This window comes from Dryobates pubescens, chromosome 3 (genome assembly GCF_014839835.1).
Source record: "Dryobates pubescens isolate bDryPub1 chromosome 3, bDryPub1.pri, whole genome shotgun sequence".
In the NCBI taxonomy this organism is placed as follows: Eukaryota; Metazoa; Chordata; class Aves; order Piciformes; family Picidae; genus Dryobates; species Dryobates pubescens.
The window spans coordinates 19,822,999-19,842,841 of NC_071614.1; the positions used below are offsets into that span (position 1 = coordinate 19,822,999).

The 19,843-nt window shown below is 52.5% G+C and overlaps 1 protein-coding gene across 1 annotated transcript; it reads left to right on the plus strand.

Annotated features, from left to right (window-relative positions):
- The first annotated feature begins 1,838 nt into the window (after positions 1–1,838).
- Positions 1,839–18,905, plus strand: CTSB (cathepsin B). The gene is made up of 10 exons (XM_054179727.1): positions 1,839–1,961; positions 9,383–9,534; positions 10,268–10,353; positions 10,794–10,908; positions 11,745–11,863; positions 12,681–12,766; positions 14,658–14,804; positions 15,486–15,602; positions 17,294–17,422; positions 17,527–18,905. The coding sequence occupies exons 1-10, from the start codon at positions 1,844–1,846 to the stop codon at positions 17,622–17,624; spliced, it is 1,167 nt and encodes a 388-aa protein (XP_054035702.1). The 5' UTR covers positions 1,839–1,843; the 3' UTR covers positions 17,625–18,905.
- The last annotated feature ends 938 nt before the right edge of the window (positions 18,906–19,843 follow it).

Sequence of the window (19,843 nt, forward strand, 5' to 3'; positions counted from 1 at the left end):
ACCACAGATGAAGCTGAGAAGAAATGGGGATGAATCACCTGCCTGGTGATTCCATCCTGCCTGGCATTTGCTTGTGCCCTGCCATAAAGCCTAAGCTCCTACAAGGCATGGGAAGCATCCTGAATGTCTTGAGAAGCTGGCCAGTAGCACTGCACCGCTCTGGTTTTGCAGACCAGCCCTGCTGCTCCATCCATGCAGCACCACAGACCATCCCTCTTGCTCTCTGTTCCTGCTAAGGAGGTCTCAGAGTTCCTCTTTTCAGCGATTAAAACAAGACCTGGGAGATCCCCTCTGTCACTTTGGGTTTTCCACTGGCTGCTGGATGTCAACAGACTTCTGTAGAGTTCTTATTTCCTATTCCAAGTCCATTTCTGAGGGTGGTGGTGAACCAATTTTATTCCCATCAAAGGGAAAAAAAATGCATGGTCTTTCTCATTAAAAAGGAGCTTCAGTATCATTGTGCTTTAGAACAGGGCTTGGAAACTGGCTTTCAAGATGACCTTTGTGTTGCTGTTCATGCTTCTGCAAATCAGTCAAAACCACAGAATCATAAAAAGAGACCCTAAAAGGACAACTAATCCCAACAGCCTGCAGTGAGCAGGGACAGTTTCCACTAGCTCAATTTGCTCAGAGCCTCATCCAACCTGGCCTGGAATGATTCCAGGGATGGGGCTTCTAGCACCTCTCTGGGCAACCTGTGCCAGTGTATCACCCTCATAGAATCATAGAATCAATAAGGTTGGAAAAGACCTCAGAGATCATCAAGTCCAACCTGTCACCCAACACCTCATGACTACTAAACCATGGCACCAAGTGCCACGTCCAGTCTCCTCTTGAACACCTCCAGGGATGGTATCTCCACCACCTCCCTGGGCAGCACATTCCAATGGCTAACAACTCTCTCTGGGAAGAACTTTCTCCTCACCTCCAGCCTAAACTTCCCCCTCAGTGTGAACAATTACTGTCTTATGCCTAGTCTGAATCCCCCCTCTTTCAGTTTAAAACCCTCACCCCTTGTCCCATCACAACAAGCCCTGGTTATAAAAGGTTGTCTGTCTTTCTTGCAGGCCCCCTTTACATACTGAAAGGCTGCAACAAGGTCTCCTCAGAGCCTTCTCTTCTCCAGGCTGAACAACCCCAACTCTCTCAGCCTGTCCTCACAGCAGAGGTGTTGCAGCCCTCTGATCATTTTTGTGGCCTCCTCTGGATCCACTCCAACAGGTCCACGTTAACACAGCAACAGCAAAAAACTTGCTGTACTTCCAGATGGAAAAGTCAAAGGAGACTGGTAGAGTGGTGGTGGGATGGGCAGCAGATGGAGATTGGATACAGGAGAGGAGCAGGCAGGATGAAGAATGGTTAGAGGAGGAAAGATGTCAGGATGGAATAGGGATGCAGGTGAGATGGAGGAAAACTGTAGACAGGATGCAGGCGGGATCAAGGCAGAACGGCAGAGAAAAGCAGGTTAGATGAGAGTGGAATTGAGGGAAAACTCGATGGAATGGAGGCAGGCTGGCAAAGGGATGCAGGAGGGATGTAGATGAGATGTGGGGAGGTGAGATGGAGGTGGAATGGAAGTGAGATGCGGTTGGATGGAGGTGGGCTGCAGAAAGGAAGCAGATGGGATGCAGGAGAGAAGGAGACGGGATGCAGGAAGAATGCAAGTGGGATGGAAGTAGTATGAGGTGGGGTGACAGTGGGATGAAGTGAGATGGAGGTAGGACGGAATTAGGATGCAGGAGGAATGCAAGCGGACCTGAGCTCGGACGAGAGCCGGGTGCAGCGGGAAAGCAAGAGGGAAGCTGGAGGGAAGCAGGCGGACCGGAGGCGGGGAGCCGGCAGGATGCAGTCACGCCGGGGGCGGGCCGGGCCGGGAATGACTCAGCCGCCGGGAGCTGCCCCTTCCGCGGCCAGCGAAGGGGAGCGGGGCTGGCGAGGGCCGTCCGGGGCTGTGCGGGGCGGTGAGTCCCGGCGGGGGTGGGCGGGCCGGGGCGGGCTTCGTGGGCATAAGGAGCGGAGCGGGGTGCGGGTGCGGGCGCTGCAGCGGCGGGCAGGTAAGGGCGGAGAGGGCAGGGGGGTGCTGCGCTGCGCGACCCCGGGGAGCGTGCGGGGGGGACATGCGTGGGGAGGGTGGCGATGGGACATCTACTGCTGGGGTGGGGGAGCTGGGGGCGAAGGAACCCCAGCCTGGAGCCCACGGCGGGGGCTACGAAACACGCTGTTGGACCCGCAGCATCAGCAGCAGCATTTGCCATGTTTCCCAGCTATATTTTGGGGTATTTGTGCCTCCAGGAAGGATGCCCTGCGGCTCGGGGGTGAGGTTTGGTGCAGGAAAAAATGCCATTAACCCTCCATAAAGCGGCCACCTTCCTGTCAGTGGCAGGGGAGGAGAGAGGAAGCCTTGTTTTCATAATCAATATGGCAAAAGCCAAACCCCGCAGCACCCCGTCCCCCCTGTCAGCTGACGCTGAGGAGGTCGGTTTGGCACCGGCTTCAAGCGCTTCTGGGAACATCCCGTGATGTGCGGCCAAGCTCGGTCTGGCACCGGGACCACGGCTGCGAAATGGTGCTGGATCTGTCCGTCCCGTCTGTGGTACACCTCTTGTCCCCATAGCTCACGGCCAGGGTCGTGCTGCGGGCAGGACGCAGCAAAGATCCCTTTCCTTCTGGTGTTTATGACCTCCCGGCTGCAAAGTGGAAGGTGAGGGACTTGGGTGGTGCAGGGTAGCAGCTGGGGTCTTGTGCAAGGCTGTGGTTTGTGGAGTGGTTTGTAAGCAGAAGAGGAAAAACAACAGATAAAAATCAGTGCAGCCCCACTGGGGAGGAATCTTGTGCCTGTGGTGCAGTCAAGCTGGAGAGGTGAGCTGTGCAGCTTGTCTCAGGATCTGTTTGTTTTACCAGATGTCTGTGCAGTCTGGGGAAGAGAAGGTTCCAAGGAGACCTTATTGTGGCCTTCCAGTATCTGAAGGGGGCTACAAGAAGTTTGGTGAGGGACTTTTTAGGGTGCCAGGGAGTGATAGGACCAGGGGGCATGGAACAAAACTAGAAATGGGTAGATTCAGATTGGATGTTAGGAAGAAATTCTTCCCCATGAGGGTGGTGAGACACTGGAACAGGTTGCCCAGGGATGTGGTGGAAACCTCATCCCTGGAAGGTTTTTGCAGCCAGGCTGGATGTGGCTGTGAGCAACCTGCTGTAGTGTGAGGTGTCCCTGCCCATGGCAGGGGGGTTGGAACTAGATGATCCTTGAGATCCCTTCCAACCCTGACAATTCTATGATTCTACTCTGTGCTGATAATTTGACTTTCCTGGGATGGAATGGAGAAAAGAGGTGCCTAATGCTTCTTTTTTTTTTCCCCTTTTCTAAAATGGCCAACAAAATCAAGCTCTGATAGTGGCTGTAATGGAGTCACCAGACCATGAGTTTGGGGCCACCAGGCTAACCTGGTGTTGCAGCAAGCTAAACCGGATTGGATTGTTCATAGGCTTGCTTTGTTGTGGTTTAAAGTCACCAACTGGCAGCTGGAACAAAGGACAAAGCTCAGCTTGGGGAAAGGGCTGCTTGCAGGAGGAGGACACATGACTTGGGCTTTTGCTGAGTAGCTCTGACTCTGGAGGGGTTGGGAGGGTTACAGCTGTGAGGTTGGGACAGTTTTTATCTTCCTTAATCCCTTGCAGAAGGGTGTGTGAGTGCCTCTGTCTGTGCCTGGAGGGGTTTGGTCCAGACAGTGAGGAGCTGAGAGGTGCCTGAGGGCTGTGACTTATCTCATGACCTACTGAAACCGAGTCATGTGAGCTGGGCTTTGAATAGCCTGTTTGGAGGGTTTTATTGACTGCTGCTGAGAAATGCCCAGGTAAAAGGGATTTATGACCTTTGCTTTCTGGGTGATAAAGAGAAGACCTTTGTGGTGGGACTCTGCAGTGGTGAGCTGCAGAGGGGTTTGCTCCTGGGGGCACTGTGCCACTCCCTGGGCTGCTGCTTCCAGACCTGGCTGATCTGTGGCACAATGTGGTACAGCAAGTGGGAGCTCTGTCCCTGAGAAAGCAGGTGGGCTACTGCCTCTGCCTCCAAGTTCTGCTGCTCAGGATGGATGGAGAAGGCATCTGGGTGATGTCACCACCTTCCCTCCTCCCCATCTCGGTGCAGAGGGACTGCGGGTGGGTGGTGCAGCATCAGCTGCAGCCATCTCGCTCCGGAGCTGCAGCTGCTCTGCTCAGAGCAGCTCCTGTTGGAGAGCCTTCAGCCTCGGTGCTTCCTCCTCACTAGCTGACAGGGCTGCACTTGGGTGGCCCAAATGCCCTCTTTTTAAGCAACCAGCTGGCTGAAGTCTGAGAGTCCTGCCCAGGGTCAGGCATGCTGGTGGGTAGCAGCTTCCTGGAGTTTTATCATAGAATCACAGAATCAGTCAGGTTGGAAGGGACCACAGGGATCATCTAGTTCCACCTCCCCTGCCATGGGCAGGGACACCTCACACTACATCAGGCTGGCCAGCCTTCTTGCTCATCATTCAAGAAGTTGCCTTATCAGATCATTCAGATCACAAAGCAGGGAGGGGGGGCCTCATTCTCAGCTTCCAGGTCTGCAAAGGAGGTGGAGCAGCTTGGGGGGACTCTTTGCAAGCCCCAAACATCCTCCTGCTACCTGGAAAGATTGCTAGGGTGAAGCTGCTCTGTCTTAAGAAGTTCAATAGCTGAGCTTTGCTTGGGTTTTCAAGCTACTAAGCTGTGGTGGGATGTGACCTGTGAGGACAGCTTTTGCCAGGGTCATCCTGAAGCTGCGAGGTACATCCAGGGACTTGGAGGGTGCAGAAGGAAGGGATCTGCTGGGCTTGCTGGAGGAACTTCTCTGGCCTGTGCACCATGCAGAGGGAGGAGCAGATATCTCCCAGGTGCAGCAGCTGTTATGTGGGTTTGGGTGCTGGGGTTTTTTTGGGTGGCATTTAAAACAGGCGTGGGGGTTGAGGGGGAGGGAGGCCTGTGTGGAGGAGATAGCAGTGCTGGGGGAAGCTTGTGCACGATAACACCGGGACGGGAAGCAGCAGCAGCCTCTGCTTACTGGCTCTGTTGCTGCTGTTGCTGCTCTGTGACTTCATGTGGGTGGAAATTTATCTTGAGAGTCTCCTGCCTATGCTCTCTCTCTCTCTCTTTAGATTTGCTGTGCACAGGGGGCTTGCTGAAATCATGGGGTGGGCAGAGAGGAAGCAATTGCGTGAGGTGGAGGGTCACCCCTTCTTTCTCCACCCAGCTCTTGGGATGCTCTCTGCTGTCCACAAAGTAATCAGCTTCCCTCCTGAAACTTCAAGCCCATAGGAAACTTCACAGCATCATGGAGTGGTTTGGGTTGGAAGACACCTCAAAAGCTCTCTGCAGTCAGCAGGGACATCTTCAACTAGATCAGGTTGCTCAAAGCCCCATCCAGCCTGTCCTTCAATATTTTCAGGCATGGGGCTTTTACCACCTCTCTGGACAACTTGTGCCAGTTTCCTCACTCTCAGCACAAGCAATGGCTTTTATCTAGGCTGTGTCTCCCCTCTTTTAAGTTAAACCCCTCACCCCTTTTCCTGTCACAACAGGCCCTGCTAAAAAGCCTGTCCCCATCTTTTCTTACAGGCCCCTTTTAAGCACTGGAAGGCTGCAATAAGATCTCCCTGGAACCTTCTCCAGGCTGAACAACCCCAGCTTTCTCATGGGCTGCAGGGAGGTTTCATGCCCATAGGAGGCTTGCCAAGAGGCTTGTTTGCTGGAGCAACCAGCTGGCTCCCAGCTCTCTGGGTTGCACTGGGCAACGTCTCGCTGCTGCTGCTGGGTGTGCTGGCTGTCAGCCACCTTGTGGGACGGATGTAATGCAGCAGAGCTTAAAAGGCAAGAGGCTGTCAGAGGAGAAACTGCCTGGTATCTGTTTCCAGCGTGGTCTCAAGTTGCCTGCAGCTTGCAGTCTGCAGCCAGTGTGGTCTGGGAACCTGAGGCTGTGAGATCTCCTGCGTCCATCCATCAGGAGCTTGGTGCAAGGCACTGTTTCAGTGCAGGAGGGTTTGCTGGGGGAGTTTCAGTATGTCAGCAAACTTGGAAGCATCCTGCTGAGAATGAAAGTGTGGCATCTGGCCTCAAAACTGTCTACCTTCTGTGCTACAAGAATACAAAGTCGAGTACAGGAGATACAGAGGATTTAGGGGTTTGGTTTGGTGGTGTGGAGTGTTTGTAAGCTATTTTTGGTTAGAAAAGGTGCTCCAGCTCAGGCTGCTCACCTGAAGGCTTCCTGTGGTCCTGTTGAAGGGCCAGCAGAAATGTGTATTGTTTTTTCTGTGCATGACCTCCTGTGTAGGCATGGTGGAGACACCAGCAGTGCCGCTGAGTCTCATGTCTGCAAGAGTGACAGAATCTCAGCATGGTAAGGTTTGGAAGGGACCCTCTGAAGATTGTCTAGTCCAGCCCCCCTGCTAAGCAGGTTCACCTAGAGCAGGTTGCACAGGATCTTGCCCAGGCGGGTTTGGAGACTTCACAACCTCTCTGGGCAGCCTGTCCCAGTCTTGCATTACTCTCCCAGGGAAGAAGTTTTCCCTTAGGTTCTGATGGAACCTCCTGCATTCTGGTTTGTGCCCATTGCCCCTTGTTGTATCTCTGGGCACCACTAAAAAGAGTCTGTCTCCATCCTCTCCTTTAGATATCCATAAGCATTGATAAGATCCCCTCTCAGCCTTCTCTTCTCCTGGCTAAACAATCCCAGGTCTCACAGCCTTTCTTCCTAAGAGGGATGTTCCAGTCCCCTCATCTTCACAGCCCTCTACCTGATTCTCTCCAGTAGCTCCTTGGAGAGTGAGAAACCACTAAGCAAGCAAATATATATGAAGCCTTTTGAAAAGGGCACAAGCCAACCTCATGAGGTTCAGCATGACCAAGTGCAGGGTCCTGCAGCTGGGTCGAGGCAATCCCAGGCACAAATCCAGGCTGGGCAGGGACTGGCTGGAAAGCAGCCCTGAGGAGAGAGACTTGGGGGTGCTGGTGGAGGAGAAGCTCAACAGGAGCTCTCAATGTACACTTGCAGCCCAGAAAGCCATCAGATCCTGGGCTGCATCAAGAAAAGTGTGGCCAGCAGGGCAAGGGAGGTGATTCTCCCCCTCTACTCAGCTCTGGTGAGACCCCACCTGCAGTACTGCCTTCAGTTCTGGAGCCCCTATTACAAGAGGGATCTGGAGGTGCTGGAAGGTGTCTAGAGAAGAGCCATGAGGATGATCAGAGGGCTGGAGCACCTCTGCTATGAGGGTGTTTGGGCTGTTCAGTCTGGAGAATAGAAGGCTCGAAAGTGACCTTATTGTGGCCTTCCAGTATCTGAAGCAGGGTACAGGAAAGCTGGGGAGGGACTTCTCAGGATCTCAGGTAGTGATAGGACTAGGGGGAATGGAATGAAGCTGGAGGTGGGGAGATTCAGGCTGGAGGTGAGGAGGAAGTTCTTCCCCATGAGAGTGGTGAAGCCCTGGAATGGGTTGTCCAGGGAGGTGGTTGAGGCCCCATCCCTGGAGGTGTTTAAGTCCAGGCTGGATGAGGCTCTGGCCAGGCTGATCTAGTGTGGGGTGTCCCTGCCCATAGCAGGGGGGTTGGAACTAGATGATCCTTGTGGTCCCTTCCAACCCTGACTGATTCTATGATTCAATGATTCAAACAGGTGAGCTTTAGGGGTAGGAGGACTCGAGTGCTACTGAGCCTCAACAAGCTGTTGGTCCAAGTAGCCTGCTGAAAGTGAAGTGTGGGAAGAAAAAGAAATAAGTGGTGGAAGGAGGAGAGGGAAGGGGGAAAAGAAAAACCAAACCCAAACCTTTTTATACAGTTAGCTGCAGCCGCCTGGGCTTGTTACTGGCAGAAAGTAGGACACTCCTGCTGGGTTTTCTTCTCTGGAAAGGCTAAACTTGGCTGTGTGTGGGTGGCAGCAGCCTGTATGGAAACCTGTGTGGATCTCTCCATCCCCTGCCCTGCTGCCATGGGACCAGAGAGCTGCTGGCAAGAGCTGCGTGCCCAGCTCGGGTGTATTTGTCCAGAAGGGTTTAAGCCTGGGCTCGCAAAGGTGATTATATGTTCAGATGATTGTTGGGGTGTCTAGGAATTAAGGTCTAAATATCTGCTCTTCAGGCTGCTGTGGAGTGTTTGAGGTCTTGGGTTGCTCACCAGGCTTGGAGTGGCTGTAGATAGGGTGGACAAAGAGCCCTGGAAGTGTCGAAGGTCAGGTTGGATGGGGCTTTGAGCAGCCTGGTCTAGTGGAAGGTGTCTGTGCCCAGCCAGGGTGAGGTTGGAAGCAGGTGATCTTGAAGGTCAAAGCGTTCTATGTTTGTAGAGATCAAGCAGCTCATGGTCTGGCTGGGTGTCTGAGTCAGGGAATGTGGAGCAGGCAGTGGCTGCTGGTGTAGGGAGTTAAGCTGGAGTGGGGCAATTTAATGTGAATCAGGTTGAAGGAGGCAGGAGAACCACAGTCATGCAGCATTTTGGATGATGCTTGTGCTCCTTCGTGGGAAGCTGTGGTCCATTCTTGCTGTGCCCCTGGATTTCAGGGGTGACAGAGCACTGGAACAGGCTGCACAGAGAAGTTGCAGAATCTCCTTCTGGAGAGATTCCAAACCTCCCTGGACATGATTCTGTGCAACCTGCTTTAGGTGACCCTGCTTTAGTAGAGGGGTTGCACTAGATGATCTTCAGAGGGCTCTTTCCACCCTACCATTCTGATTTTTCCCTGCATCTCTGTTCCCTGCACTGGGAGTTTCCTGGTGCCCCATGCCAAGGAATGTGGCTTCCCCCAGCCTCCATCATGAAAAGCCCCAGTGGGAAGGGAGCACAGCAGCTTTGGTGCATGCAGACCCATCTCTACGTGGGTAGTGTGACCCTGGGCAGAGTCCCTGGCTGGCCAAAACAAGGCCATAAAGTCCAGAAATGTGGTTCGGAGTAGCACCTTCCAGGGAAAGAGCACTGCAGTGGGGCAGGGGCTAGCAAGTCCCCAGGGCTGCAGTTTGCCATGGAGGTTGGCTGTCACTTAGTCCTTCTGTCACTTAGTCCTTCTCCTAGACCTTATTCTTGATTTTTGTGGAAGTAAACACAGCTTGTAATACCCTCCAAATCCCTTGGATCTGCTTCAGAAGATATCTTCCTGCTGCTGCTAATCCTTCAGTGCTCAGCAAACAGGGTTGCCTCACCTACTTTCTTCTGAGCTGCAAGACAGGGTCATTAGTCTGCTGCTGTGTCTCTCCTGACCTCTGGGGCAAATCTGGATCGGGAGGGACGTTGTGCAGCCCCATGTTTCTGTACTGCCACGTGCTGCTGAGGCACTTCTTCTGGCAAGCCCTTTCTTGCAGTCTGAGCCCTCCTTGGGAAGGTTTTCAGTTATGTCCCAATCTGTCTGCAGGTGGAGTGTCCTGTTCTGTAGCCAAGATGTGGCCGTCCGTGTCCCTCCTGTGTGTCCTGGTGGCCTTTGCCAATGCTCGCAGCATTCCTTACTTCCCTCCTCTCTCCAGTGACTTAGTCAACCACATAAACAAGCTCAACACCACCTGGAAGGTGAGTACTGCCTTGGTTTGGGTGTTGGGGTTTTTTTTGGTGTGTGGGGGGAATGCATTACTCAGCAGTCTCCTTGTAGGACTCAGCAGCTGAGACCCTAACCCATGACAGCAGCCTTGGTCTCAGCTGACTTCTCCACTGAGGAGTTATTGTCAGGGATGCCTGTGGTGACTGTAACTGTGGAGTTTCTCCCCTTTGGAGCCAAGCACTAATGAAGTTATTGAGTAGGAGCAATGCTAAGAGGAAGGAACCAGGAGGCTAGAAGCAAGCAGCAAGAGTCAGGCTGCACTGATCCCCTTGGCCAAACCTTCCTTGACTGGGCATTAATGAATTTATTGAGTAGGAGCAATGCTAAGAGGAGGAAAACAGGAGGCTAGACGCAAGCAGCAAGAGTCAAGCTGCACTGATCACCTTGGCCAAACCTTCCTTGACTGGGCATTAATGAATTTATTGAGTAGGAGCAATGCTAAGAGGAGGAAAACAGGAGGCTAGACGCAAGCAGCAAGAGTCAAGCTTCACTGATCACCTTGGCCAAACCTTTCTTGACTGGGCTGCTGTGGCCAAAGCCTAGGGTTGGACTTACTGGTCATGGTGCAGTGATTCTGAGTTTTATAGCAAGTGTTAGGCACTGGCTGGGTTTGAAGGTGATCTGGAGCACCAGGCTGGTCCCAGCACTGCACTGCACTGGGTGGCTGTGAAGAATCATGTCCCTTTTCTCTGTGTTTCTTCACAGGCAGGGCACAACTTCCTCAACACTGACATGAGCTATGTGAAGAAGCTCTGTGGCACCTTTCTGGGTGGGCCCAAGCTGCCTGAGAGGTGAGTGCTGGGAGAAGTTGAAAGCCCTGTAAAAAGCTTGTGTGGATGCTCCTGGTGCATCTGGAGTGGGTGAGACTGAGCGAGATTCCCTTGGGTGCAGCTTGGTGGACATCTTGCATGGAATGGAATAGAATGGAGTAGAATGGAATAGACCAGGTTGGAAAAGACCTTTGAGATTATTGAAGCAGAGAAGCATGCATGGGAGGAGTATCTGTCCTGCCAGACACTTGACCAGTTGTGCAATTTGTATTGCTTGAAACACTGGAGGAGCTGCTGAACTGCTCTGAGATCTTCAGAAGTATTTATTCTCCTTCAGTAAGCAAGCAAACCAGAGAGCCCTCATCCTTCAGGTTGCCTTTAGAAGAGGTGGGAGAGCCCTGTGCACCCAGCCCTGTCACAGTGGTGTTCCTGTAACAGGGCTTCCCTCTTGTCACTTGCAGGGTAGATTTTGCTGCAGACATGGAGCTGCCTGACAGCTTTGACTCACGGACGCAGTGGCCTAACTGTCCTACCATCAGTGAGATAAGAGACCAGGGCTCTTGTGGCTCCTGCTGGGTAAGAACATGGGTGGCTTTAACATCACATTGATAGGGAGCTTGCTGGATAAAAAAAGCATACCACTGAGTTTGTTGCTGAACTGCACAAGCTGGGGAGGATGGGGGGATCCCTCACCAATCTGTTCTTGGTGCAAACAAAATTGCCTCTCTGGTGGTAAAGGAGCACAGAGGCTCCTCTGCTGCTTCTGTGGCATCTGAGAATGCTTCCCTTTAGCTTCCTGGTGACAGCTGAATGATGGTGGAGTTACTCAACAATTATTATGTGCATGCTATTGGAGTAGCAGTTGTAAGGCATATTGTGAGGTGCTGCCTGATGCAGCTCGTTATCAATCAATCCTTTTAAACCAGAAAGGTTGAGAGCAGGCTTCTCCTGAGCACCAAAACCACCACAAGGATTTGTGTTCCTGCTGGGGGTTGGCACATGAGAAACACAGTTCCAAAATGAGGAAGAAGAGGTTTTCTTGTGCATGAGCAGTGTGGAGTTAGGTTGAACATCAGCAGGAAGCTCTTCACAATGAGGGTGGTGAAATACTGGAACAGGTTGCTCAGAGATGTGGTGGAGGACCCATCCCTGGAAGCATTCAAGGTCTAACTTGATGGGACCCTGATCTCATTGGAGATGTCCCTGCTTACTGCAGAGGGGGTTGGACAAGATGACCTTTGAAGGTCCCTTCCAGCCCAGTGCATTCTGTGATCCTGTTACCCTGCAGCATCTGAGCTTCTCAATGGGCTTCTCCCAGCCAGGCTCGTGCCTGTTGCCAGAAGGTTGTGTGGTTTCTCTACCATGGCCAGCTCTAATGTTTTTTTCTCTGGGGCTTTGGGGGCTGTCCACAGGCTTTTGGTGCTGTAGAAGCGATTTCAGACAGGATCTGTGTTCACACAAACGCCAAGGTGAGCGTGGAGGTCTCTGCAGAGGACTTGCTGTCGTGCTGCGGCTTCGAATGCGGCATGGGGTGAGCTGCTCTTGCTTCTTGTGCACTTCAGAGGTGGGAGGAGCAAGGGCACAACCTGAAGGTGCTGATTGTTTCAGCCCTGGCTTTCTGATCTTCCTAGTGAGCAGGAAACCCTACCAGTGGTTTGTGCTGTAGCTGCTGGGGTTAGGAGGGAACATGAAAGTGACTGCATGGACTGAAAGTCTCTGGGCCACAACCAGCCCTCAGTAGCAGTGGATGATGATGGCTGCTGGACCAGTGGTTTGTGCTGTAAATGCTGGGGTTAGGGGGGAACATAAAGGTGACTGCAGAGGGCTGCATGGACTGAAAGTCTCTCTGAGCCACAACCAGCCCTCAGTAGCAGTGGATGATGATGGCTGGTGGAGGGAGGGCAAGCACATAACAATGCTTTCCCATACAGAGCTGGCAGCTGCCTAAGTCAAAGGATGGATCTTTTAATAGCTCCAAAGCCTTGGTTTCCAGGCACAAATCTTTTGCCTGTGACTTTTGCAATTGTTGAGAGAAGGGTATGGGGTTTGGTCTTCAAGTTGTGTGGCTTCTGCTGCTCCTGGCAGCCTGGGCCAAACAGGGACTTGGTAAGGAGGCACCATTGCTTTGGGGTTTGGAGGCATGGATGCTTTTAGCTCCTTCTTGCCCCCAGGCTTTGGTTTTTCAAGGCCTAGAAAAGGCTGGAGAAGGCAGGAACAAACTTGAAAATGTTCAGTGTGCTGAAAGCTTTGCCTTCAGCCATCCCAAGCTGCCTTCATTGCCCCCTTCCCCGCCCCAAAGGGGATGGCTGTGATCAGGCTGAACCTGGAACTGCTGCTTCTTTCCCCAGGTGCAATGGGGGTTACCCCTCTGGTGCATGGAGATACTGGACAGAGAGGGGCCTTGTGTCTGGGGGTCTCTATGATTCCCATGTGGGTAAGTCCTGCCAGATAGCCTTGTGAAGCAGAGGAGCATCTCTGCTATTGGAGGTTCCTGCTCTTTGGGGTACTTCTCTCCTGCTCTTCATCCATGTGGCTGCTCCTTCTCCTCTGCTATCCCAGCTGGCTGCTCTTGTTCCTGGTGGCTCCATCTTTGGGGGTTGAATCAGATGACCTTTAAAGGTCCCTTCCAACCCCAAAAGTTCTATGCTTCTGGTCCCCCCTTTTGGACAATGGTCCCTGAGCAGCACCTAGTGGCAGGAGACCCATCTAGGAAGGCAGCACAGTAACTAGACTTAACCACCTCACAAGGTTCTTGCTTCCATAGCAAGAATGAATCAAACTGGGGTTTTTTTTTGGTTGTTTTTGGTTTTGGACCACTTCAATACACTTTGGATGAGGGTGGGAGTCTTCCTGATGTGTTTCCCCTTCAAAAAGCAACTTCCATGTTGGAAACCTCTGCTTCTACCTAGCATAGCCATGAGTTGGTTCATGTCTCCATCTTTTCAATCACTCTGTCAGGAGGGAGGTGGTAGGAAGCAGGTTCAGAGGGAGACTCCTTGCTGATGGGTTTCCATAGAATGGGGTCCATTGCTCACATCTCACTAACCTATAGGCTCATAGAATGTTAGATATTGTAAGGGACCTGCAGAGATCACAGTATCAGAGTGCATTAGAGGTTGGAAGGGACCTCCAGAGACCAAAATATCAGAGTACATTAGAGGTTGGAAGGGACCTCCAGAGATCACAGCATCAGAGTACATTAGAGGTTGGAAGGGACCTCCAGAGATCACAGCATCAGAGTACATTTGTGGTGGTTTGAAAGGAAAGGCTCTGCTTTCCCTCCCCCACTGAGAAAGAGACCACGGCTAAACCCAGTCGGAGAAATGAGATTATATTTTACAAGGAAACAGATTCTATGTAACACAACAAATACAGGTATTTTACAATATGTACAGGAATATACAGCAAATGAACTAAACCAGAAATCAGACCCCCCACAGAGGGGGATTCCCCCTGAGGTTGGAAGAGACCTCCAGAGATCACAGCATCAGAGTATATTAGAGGTTGGAAGAGACCTCAGTATCAGAGTACATTAGAGCTTGGAAGGGATCCCCAGAAATCATCAAGTCCAACCCCCCCTGCCAAAGCAGGATCACTTAGGGTAGTCCACCCAGAATGCATCCAGGTGGGTTTTGAAAGTCTCCAGAGAAGGAGACTCCACAACCTCTCTGGGCAGCCTGTTCCAGGGCTCTGTCACCCTCGCTGTAAAGAAGTCTCTTCTCATGTTGAGATGAAACCTTCTATGTCCAAGTTTGTATCCATTGTTCCTCATCTTATTCCTGCACACCACCAAAAAGAGCTTGGGCCCCCTCTGCTTGACTCCTACCCTTCAGATATTGATAGACATTGATGAGATCCCCTCTCAGTCTCCTCAAGACCAAATGCAGGGTTTCTGGGTCAGAAAAGTCTTGCACTTTCTCAAGCCATCTGGTGTCTTCTCCAGCATGGCTGTTGGGGACAGGGATGCTTAGGGACAGCCAGTTCACAGGATCACAGATCACAGGGTGTTAGGGGTTGGAAGGGACCTCCAGAGATGAGTCCACCCCCCCTGCCAGAGCAGGACCACAGAATCCAGCACAGGTCACATAGGAACACATCCAGATGGGGCTTGAAAGTCTCCAGAGAAGGAGACTCCACAACCCCTCTGGGGAGCCTGTCCCAGTGCTCTGTGACCCTCACAGTGAAGAAGTTCCTCCTCATGTTGAGGTGGAACCTCCTGTGCTGGAGTTCCTATCCATTGCCCCCTGTCCTGTCACAGGCTGCAAGTGAGCAGAGCCTGTCCCCTGCCTCCTGACCCCCAGCTGATGCTGCTCTGTCCTCCCCAGGCTGCCGTCCCTACTCCATCCCCCCCTGTGAGCACCACGTCAACGGCTCCCGGCCCCCCTGCAGCGGGGAGGGAGGGGAGACCCCCAGGTGCAGCCGGCACTGCGAGCCTGGCTACTCCCCGTCCTACAAGGAGGACAAGCACTACGGTAAGGAAGGTGGCCTCCAGCGCTGCTTGACGATGCACAGCAGCTCCAGAGCTCTGGGGAGGGGGCTGGCTTGTGGGGTTGGACCTCCCTCTCTCTTTCCAAGCAGCTTTCTGGTGCTTGGCTTCTGTGCCCTCGGGATGGGCGGTCCTGGGGCGAACGTGAGCCTGGCAGAGGCACAGTTCTGATGGCTGAGATCTCAGCTGGTGTGGGGGGAACTGGTCTGAGTTCTCACAGGGCACATGCCTGGGTTGAAGAGCCTGGTGCTGAGCCCTGTGGGAGTCAGGGGTCAAAGGCAGCTTCTCATTGCTCCTTGGTGGTAGCCAGATCCATACATGTAGGATAGCCTGGCTGCAGCTTGGAGATTTGTCTTGGCCTTGAGCAATTTGATTGTTCTGGAGATGAGGATATACAGAAGGAAAACTTCCCATGGAAGCTGTATGGAATAGGTCTTTGGGTACAGAACAGGACTCAGGTTAAGCCATTCCCTCAGGAAGGGGGATGCTTGTAGCCCACTTCTCCTGCCTGGCTGTGTGAGTGCCTCTGGAGCAGTTGGGTTTGAACTTAACCCTGAAGTGGAGCAGGCCTCATGCAGGGGCACACCGAGCAGACTTTGTCCAGCTGTCCCAAGACCCTTGTGGCCTGCCAAGGCTGTACTAATGGTGGGACTTTTTTGCTCCCTAGGCATCACATCCTATGGTGTCCCTCGCAGTGAGAAGGAAATCATGGCTGAGATCTACAAGAATGGCCCAGTGGAAGGAGCCTTTATTGTCTATGAGGACTTCCTGATGTACAAGTCTGGTGAGCAGCAGCACTGGGGCTGTAGGGAGCCCTGTTGCCTACTTCATGCCTAGGGTCTGTCATTTATGGCCCTTCTCTCTCTCCATTCAAGTCCAAAAGGAGATCTCAAGGTCACACTGGAGTATCTGGCATTGCAAGAAGATGGGCAGATACCATCTCCTCGATTTGTAGGAAGGGGAATAGATTGGTTGGGAATGGTTCAGGGATGAAACCCCAGGGGGGAACCTCCAGAACTGCAGCTGAGATTTGGGTGACAGCTAGGATTTGAGGTGAAATCCTAGCAGATGGTGTGGATCCCACTTTCCTGTTCTGGGCTTCTTGGGGTGTGCTACCTATGGGACCTTCTCCAAGTGTCTCTGGGTATCCAGAGTGCTGAGTTGACACTTGACATCAGTCTTTCCTCCAAAATCCATACTAAACCTCAGGTCTACAGAATCACAGAAACATTCAGGGTGGAAAAGACCCTCAGGATCACCAAGTCCAACCCAGAACCCTACTCTGCAAGGTTCACCCCTAAACCATATCCCCAATCACCACATCCAAACCACCTTTAAACACATCCAGGCTTGGTGACTCTGCCACCACCCTGGGCAACACCTTCCAATCCCTGACCACTCTTCCTGGGAAATATTTTCCCTACTGTCCAGTCTAAATCTAACCAGTTGTATCTTGAGGCCATTCCCTCTTGTTCTATCACTAATTACCTGTGAGAAGAGACCAGCAGCAGCCTCTCCACAACATCCTTTCAGGTAGTTGCAGAGAGCAATGAGGTCTCCCCTCAGCCTCCTCTTCTCCAAACTAACCATCCCCAGCTCCCTCAGTTGTTCCTCATAAGATTTATTCTCCAGGCCCTTCACAGCTTCCTTGCCCTCCATTTAGCACCCCCCAAAAAAACAACCAACCAAACAAAAACATCTCAGCTGGTCTCTGGCCTTTGATCTCATGTGTTTCACAAGCTGGCATGGAGCACCTCTCTTATGAGGACAGACTGAGGGAGTTGGGGCTGATCAGTCAGGAGAAGAGAAGGCTCCCAGGAGACCTTATTGTGGCCTTCCAGTATCTGAAGGGGGCTACAAGAAAGCTGGGGAGGGACTTCTGAGGGTGTCAGGGAGTGATGGGACTGGGAGAATAGAGCAAAACTAGAAATGGGTAGATTCAGATTGGATGTTAGGAGGAGGTTCTTCCCCATGAGGATGGTGAGACACTGGCACAGGGGAGGTGGTGGAAGCCTCATCCCTGGAGGTTTTTCACGCCAGGCTGGATGTGGCTGTGAGCAACCTGCTGTAGTGTGAGGTGTACCTGCCCATGGCAGGGGGGTTGGAACTGGCTGATCCTTGAGATGATCTCAAAGGTCTTTTCCAACCTGGTTATTTTTTTCTCTTCTCCTTTCTCCTTTCTCCTTTCTCCTTTCTCCTTTCTCCTTTCTCCTTTCTCCTTTCTCCTTTCTCCTTTCTCCTTTCTCCTTTCTCCTTTCTCCTTTCTCCTTTCTCCTTTCTCCTTTCTCCTTTCTCCTTTCTCCTTTCTCCTTTCTCCTTTCTCCTTTCTCCTTTCTCCTTTCTCCTTTCTCCTTTCTCCTTTCTCCTTTCTCCTTTCTCCTTTCTCCTTTCTCCTTTCCTATCCCTTCCAGTGCTATGGTTGTGAAGTGGGAGGAGAGGCGGTGGCTGTTGACCTGTGTGCCTGTTGCCTTGCAGGGGTGTACCAGCACGTGTCGGGGGAGCAGGTCGGAGGCCATGCCGTCCGCATCCTGGGCTGGGGGGTGGAGAACAACACTCCCTACTGGCTGATCGCCAACTCCTGGAACACCGACTGGGGGGACAACGGTGAGGCAACCCCCCAGAGCCTGCTGCTGCTGCAGGGAGCCCTTCCCCTGCTCTGGGCACAGTGCTGAGGTTGACTGGTTTTTTTGTCCTTGCTGTGCTCCCAGGCTTCTTCAAAATCCTTCGAGGAGAGGACCACTGCGGCATCGAGTCGGAGGTGGTGGCCGGAGTGCCCAGGACGGAGCAGTACTGGAAGAGGATGTAACCTCCTGGAGCACGACACACATAATCCTCAGCCCCTGATGCTTTTAACAGATAGTGGGTTGGGTGCAGAGCTCCCCCCTTCTAAGAGACTATAGTTGAGGTTACTTTATTAAAGCTTTTTATCTTTGGGGTGGGCTTTTTGGTTCGGTTTGGTTTTATCTTGGGGTTTTTTTGATGATGTGGTGGAGCTGGGGGTAGACCTGCCCTCTGCAAGCCCTCTGCTCTGGCACATTCCCTGCTCAAAGGACTGCTGGAGAGCTTGCTGGCCTCTTGCCATGTGGTATTGGGTTAGCCTGGACCCCTTCCAGCCCGGTCTGTTACTAGGGAAGGGAGGAAGCAGTAGCTTTGTGCTGGAAATAGAGACTTGGAGGGGGACCCTGCTGGGAGGCCATGGCCAGGTGTGATTTGGGCAGCCTTGGCTGGGTTGATCTGACTGTTAGCACCCAAAACAAGCAGGGTGTCTTAGTGTGTGCCTTGAACTGGCTAAACTTAGATCTGTTAATGACAAAATACTGACGGACTTGGCTTGGGGCTGGCTCTGGCTGGAGCTGCACTGAGGCTCTCCTGCCTGCAGCAAGTCCTTTGGGCATCACTTCCTCTACTCCATCCATTGGGCTGCTGGTTTAAAAACCACTTCTTGTTCCTCAACTGTTGATTTGCTTTTATTCTGCTGTAGCCTGGGGTTGTTGATCTTAGGGAAGGGCCTGCTTGGAGCTCCACAAGCCGTTGCTCAGGTGTCCTATAAGCATCTAGGAGGATGCTGGAAAGAGCAAACCACTTCTCCTGCAGTTTGGGGTGAGCAGCAGCAGGGTTCTGGGTGTTGCATCCCAAAGGAGTGTGGTGCTTTGGGGCTGGAGGTGCTGAACAGAGAGATGAGGAATGGGCCCCAAGGTCTGCTGCAGGGAGCTGATGCAGATGCTTGGAGGTATCTTAAACTTTCTCTTTGATTCATTTTCTTTTCTTTTGAGCCACAGGCACTAAGGAAGAAGATAAAACCCCTCATGTCTGTTACCAGGGGCAGGTGTAATAGCTGTGTGGGAGGAATCATGTCATTTACCAACACTAATATAGTGGAAGAGCTTTTTTTGTTTGGTTTTGTTTTGGTTTTTTCCCCTCTCAATTAGAGCACAAATCACCTTACTGAGGCTGCAAGCTTGGAATGTGTGCTGCAGGCTCTCCCTTGCACTGTAAAATAGCCTTTTACCTCTGCTTCCCTGGCCACCAGTGAGACAGCCATGGTGTCTGTGAGTGGAACAGCTGTGCCAATAAATGGTTTCTCCAGTGTCTTGTCTTCTTGACTACAAACCACCTCAAACTCTTCTTCTGTGCCTTTCTGCCTTGCTGTACTGGTTGATAGTAGGCTGAATATGAGCCAGCAGTGTGCCCAGATGGCCAAGAAGGCCAATGGCATCCTGGCCTGGATCAGGAACAGTGTGGCCAGCAGGAGCAGGGAGGTCATTCTGCCCTGTGCTCAGCACTGGTTAGGCCACACCTTGAGTCCTGTGTCCAGCTCTGGGCCCCTCAGTTTAGGAAAGATGTTGACTTGCTGGAAGGTGTCCAGAGAAGGGCAACAAAGCTGGGGAGGGGTTTGGAGCACAGCCCTGTGAGGAGAGGCTGAGGGAGCTGGGGTTGCTTAGCCTGGAGAAGAGGAGGCTCAGGGGAGACCTTCTTGCTGTCCACACCTACTTGAAGGGAGGTTGTAGCCAGGAGGGGGTTGGTCTCTTCTCCCAGGCAACCAGCACCAGAACAAGAGGACACAGTCTCAAGCTGTGCCAGGGGAGGTTTAGGCTCAAGGTGAGGAGAAAGTTCTTCCCAGAGAGAGCTGTTAGCCATTGGGATGTGCTGCCCAGGGAGGTGATGGAGTCACCGTCCCTGAAGGTGGTCAAAAAGGGATTGGCCGTGGCACTTGGTGCCATGGTTTAGTAGTCATGAGGTGTTGGGTGACAGGTTGGACTCGATGATCTCTGAGGTCTTTTCCAACCTGGTTAATTCTATTCTATTCTATTCTCCAGGCTAACCCAACTCTCAGCCTGTCCTCACAGCAGAGGGGTCCCAGCCCTCTGACCATTCTTCTGTCCTCTGGACCCACTCCAACAGGTCCATGTCTTTGCTGTGCTAAGGACCCCAGAGCCAGACACAGCACTGGGGTGAAGTCACACCGGAGCAGAGTCCCCTCCCTCTCTCCACCTGCTGGCCACACTGCTTTGGATGCAGCCCAGG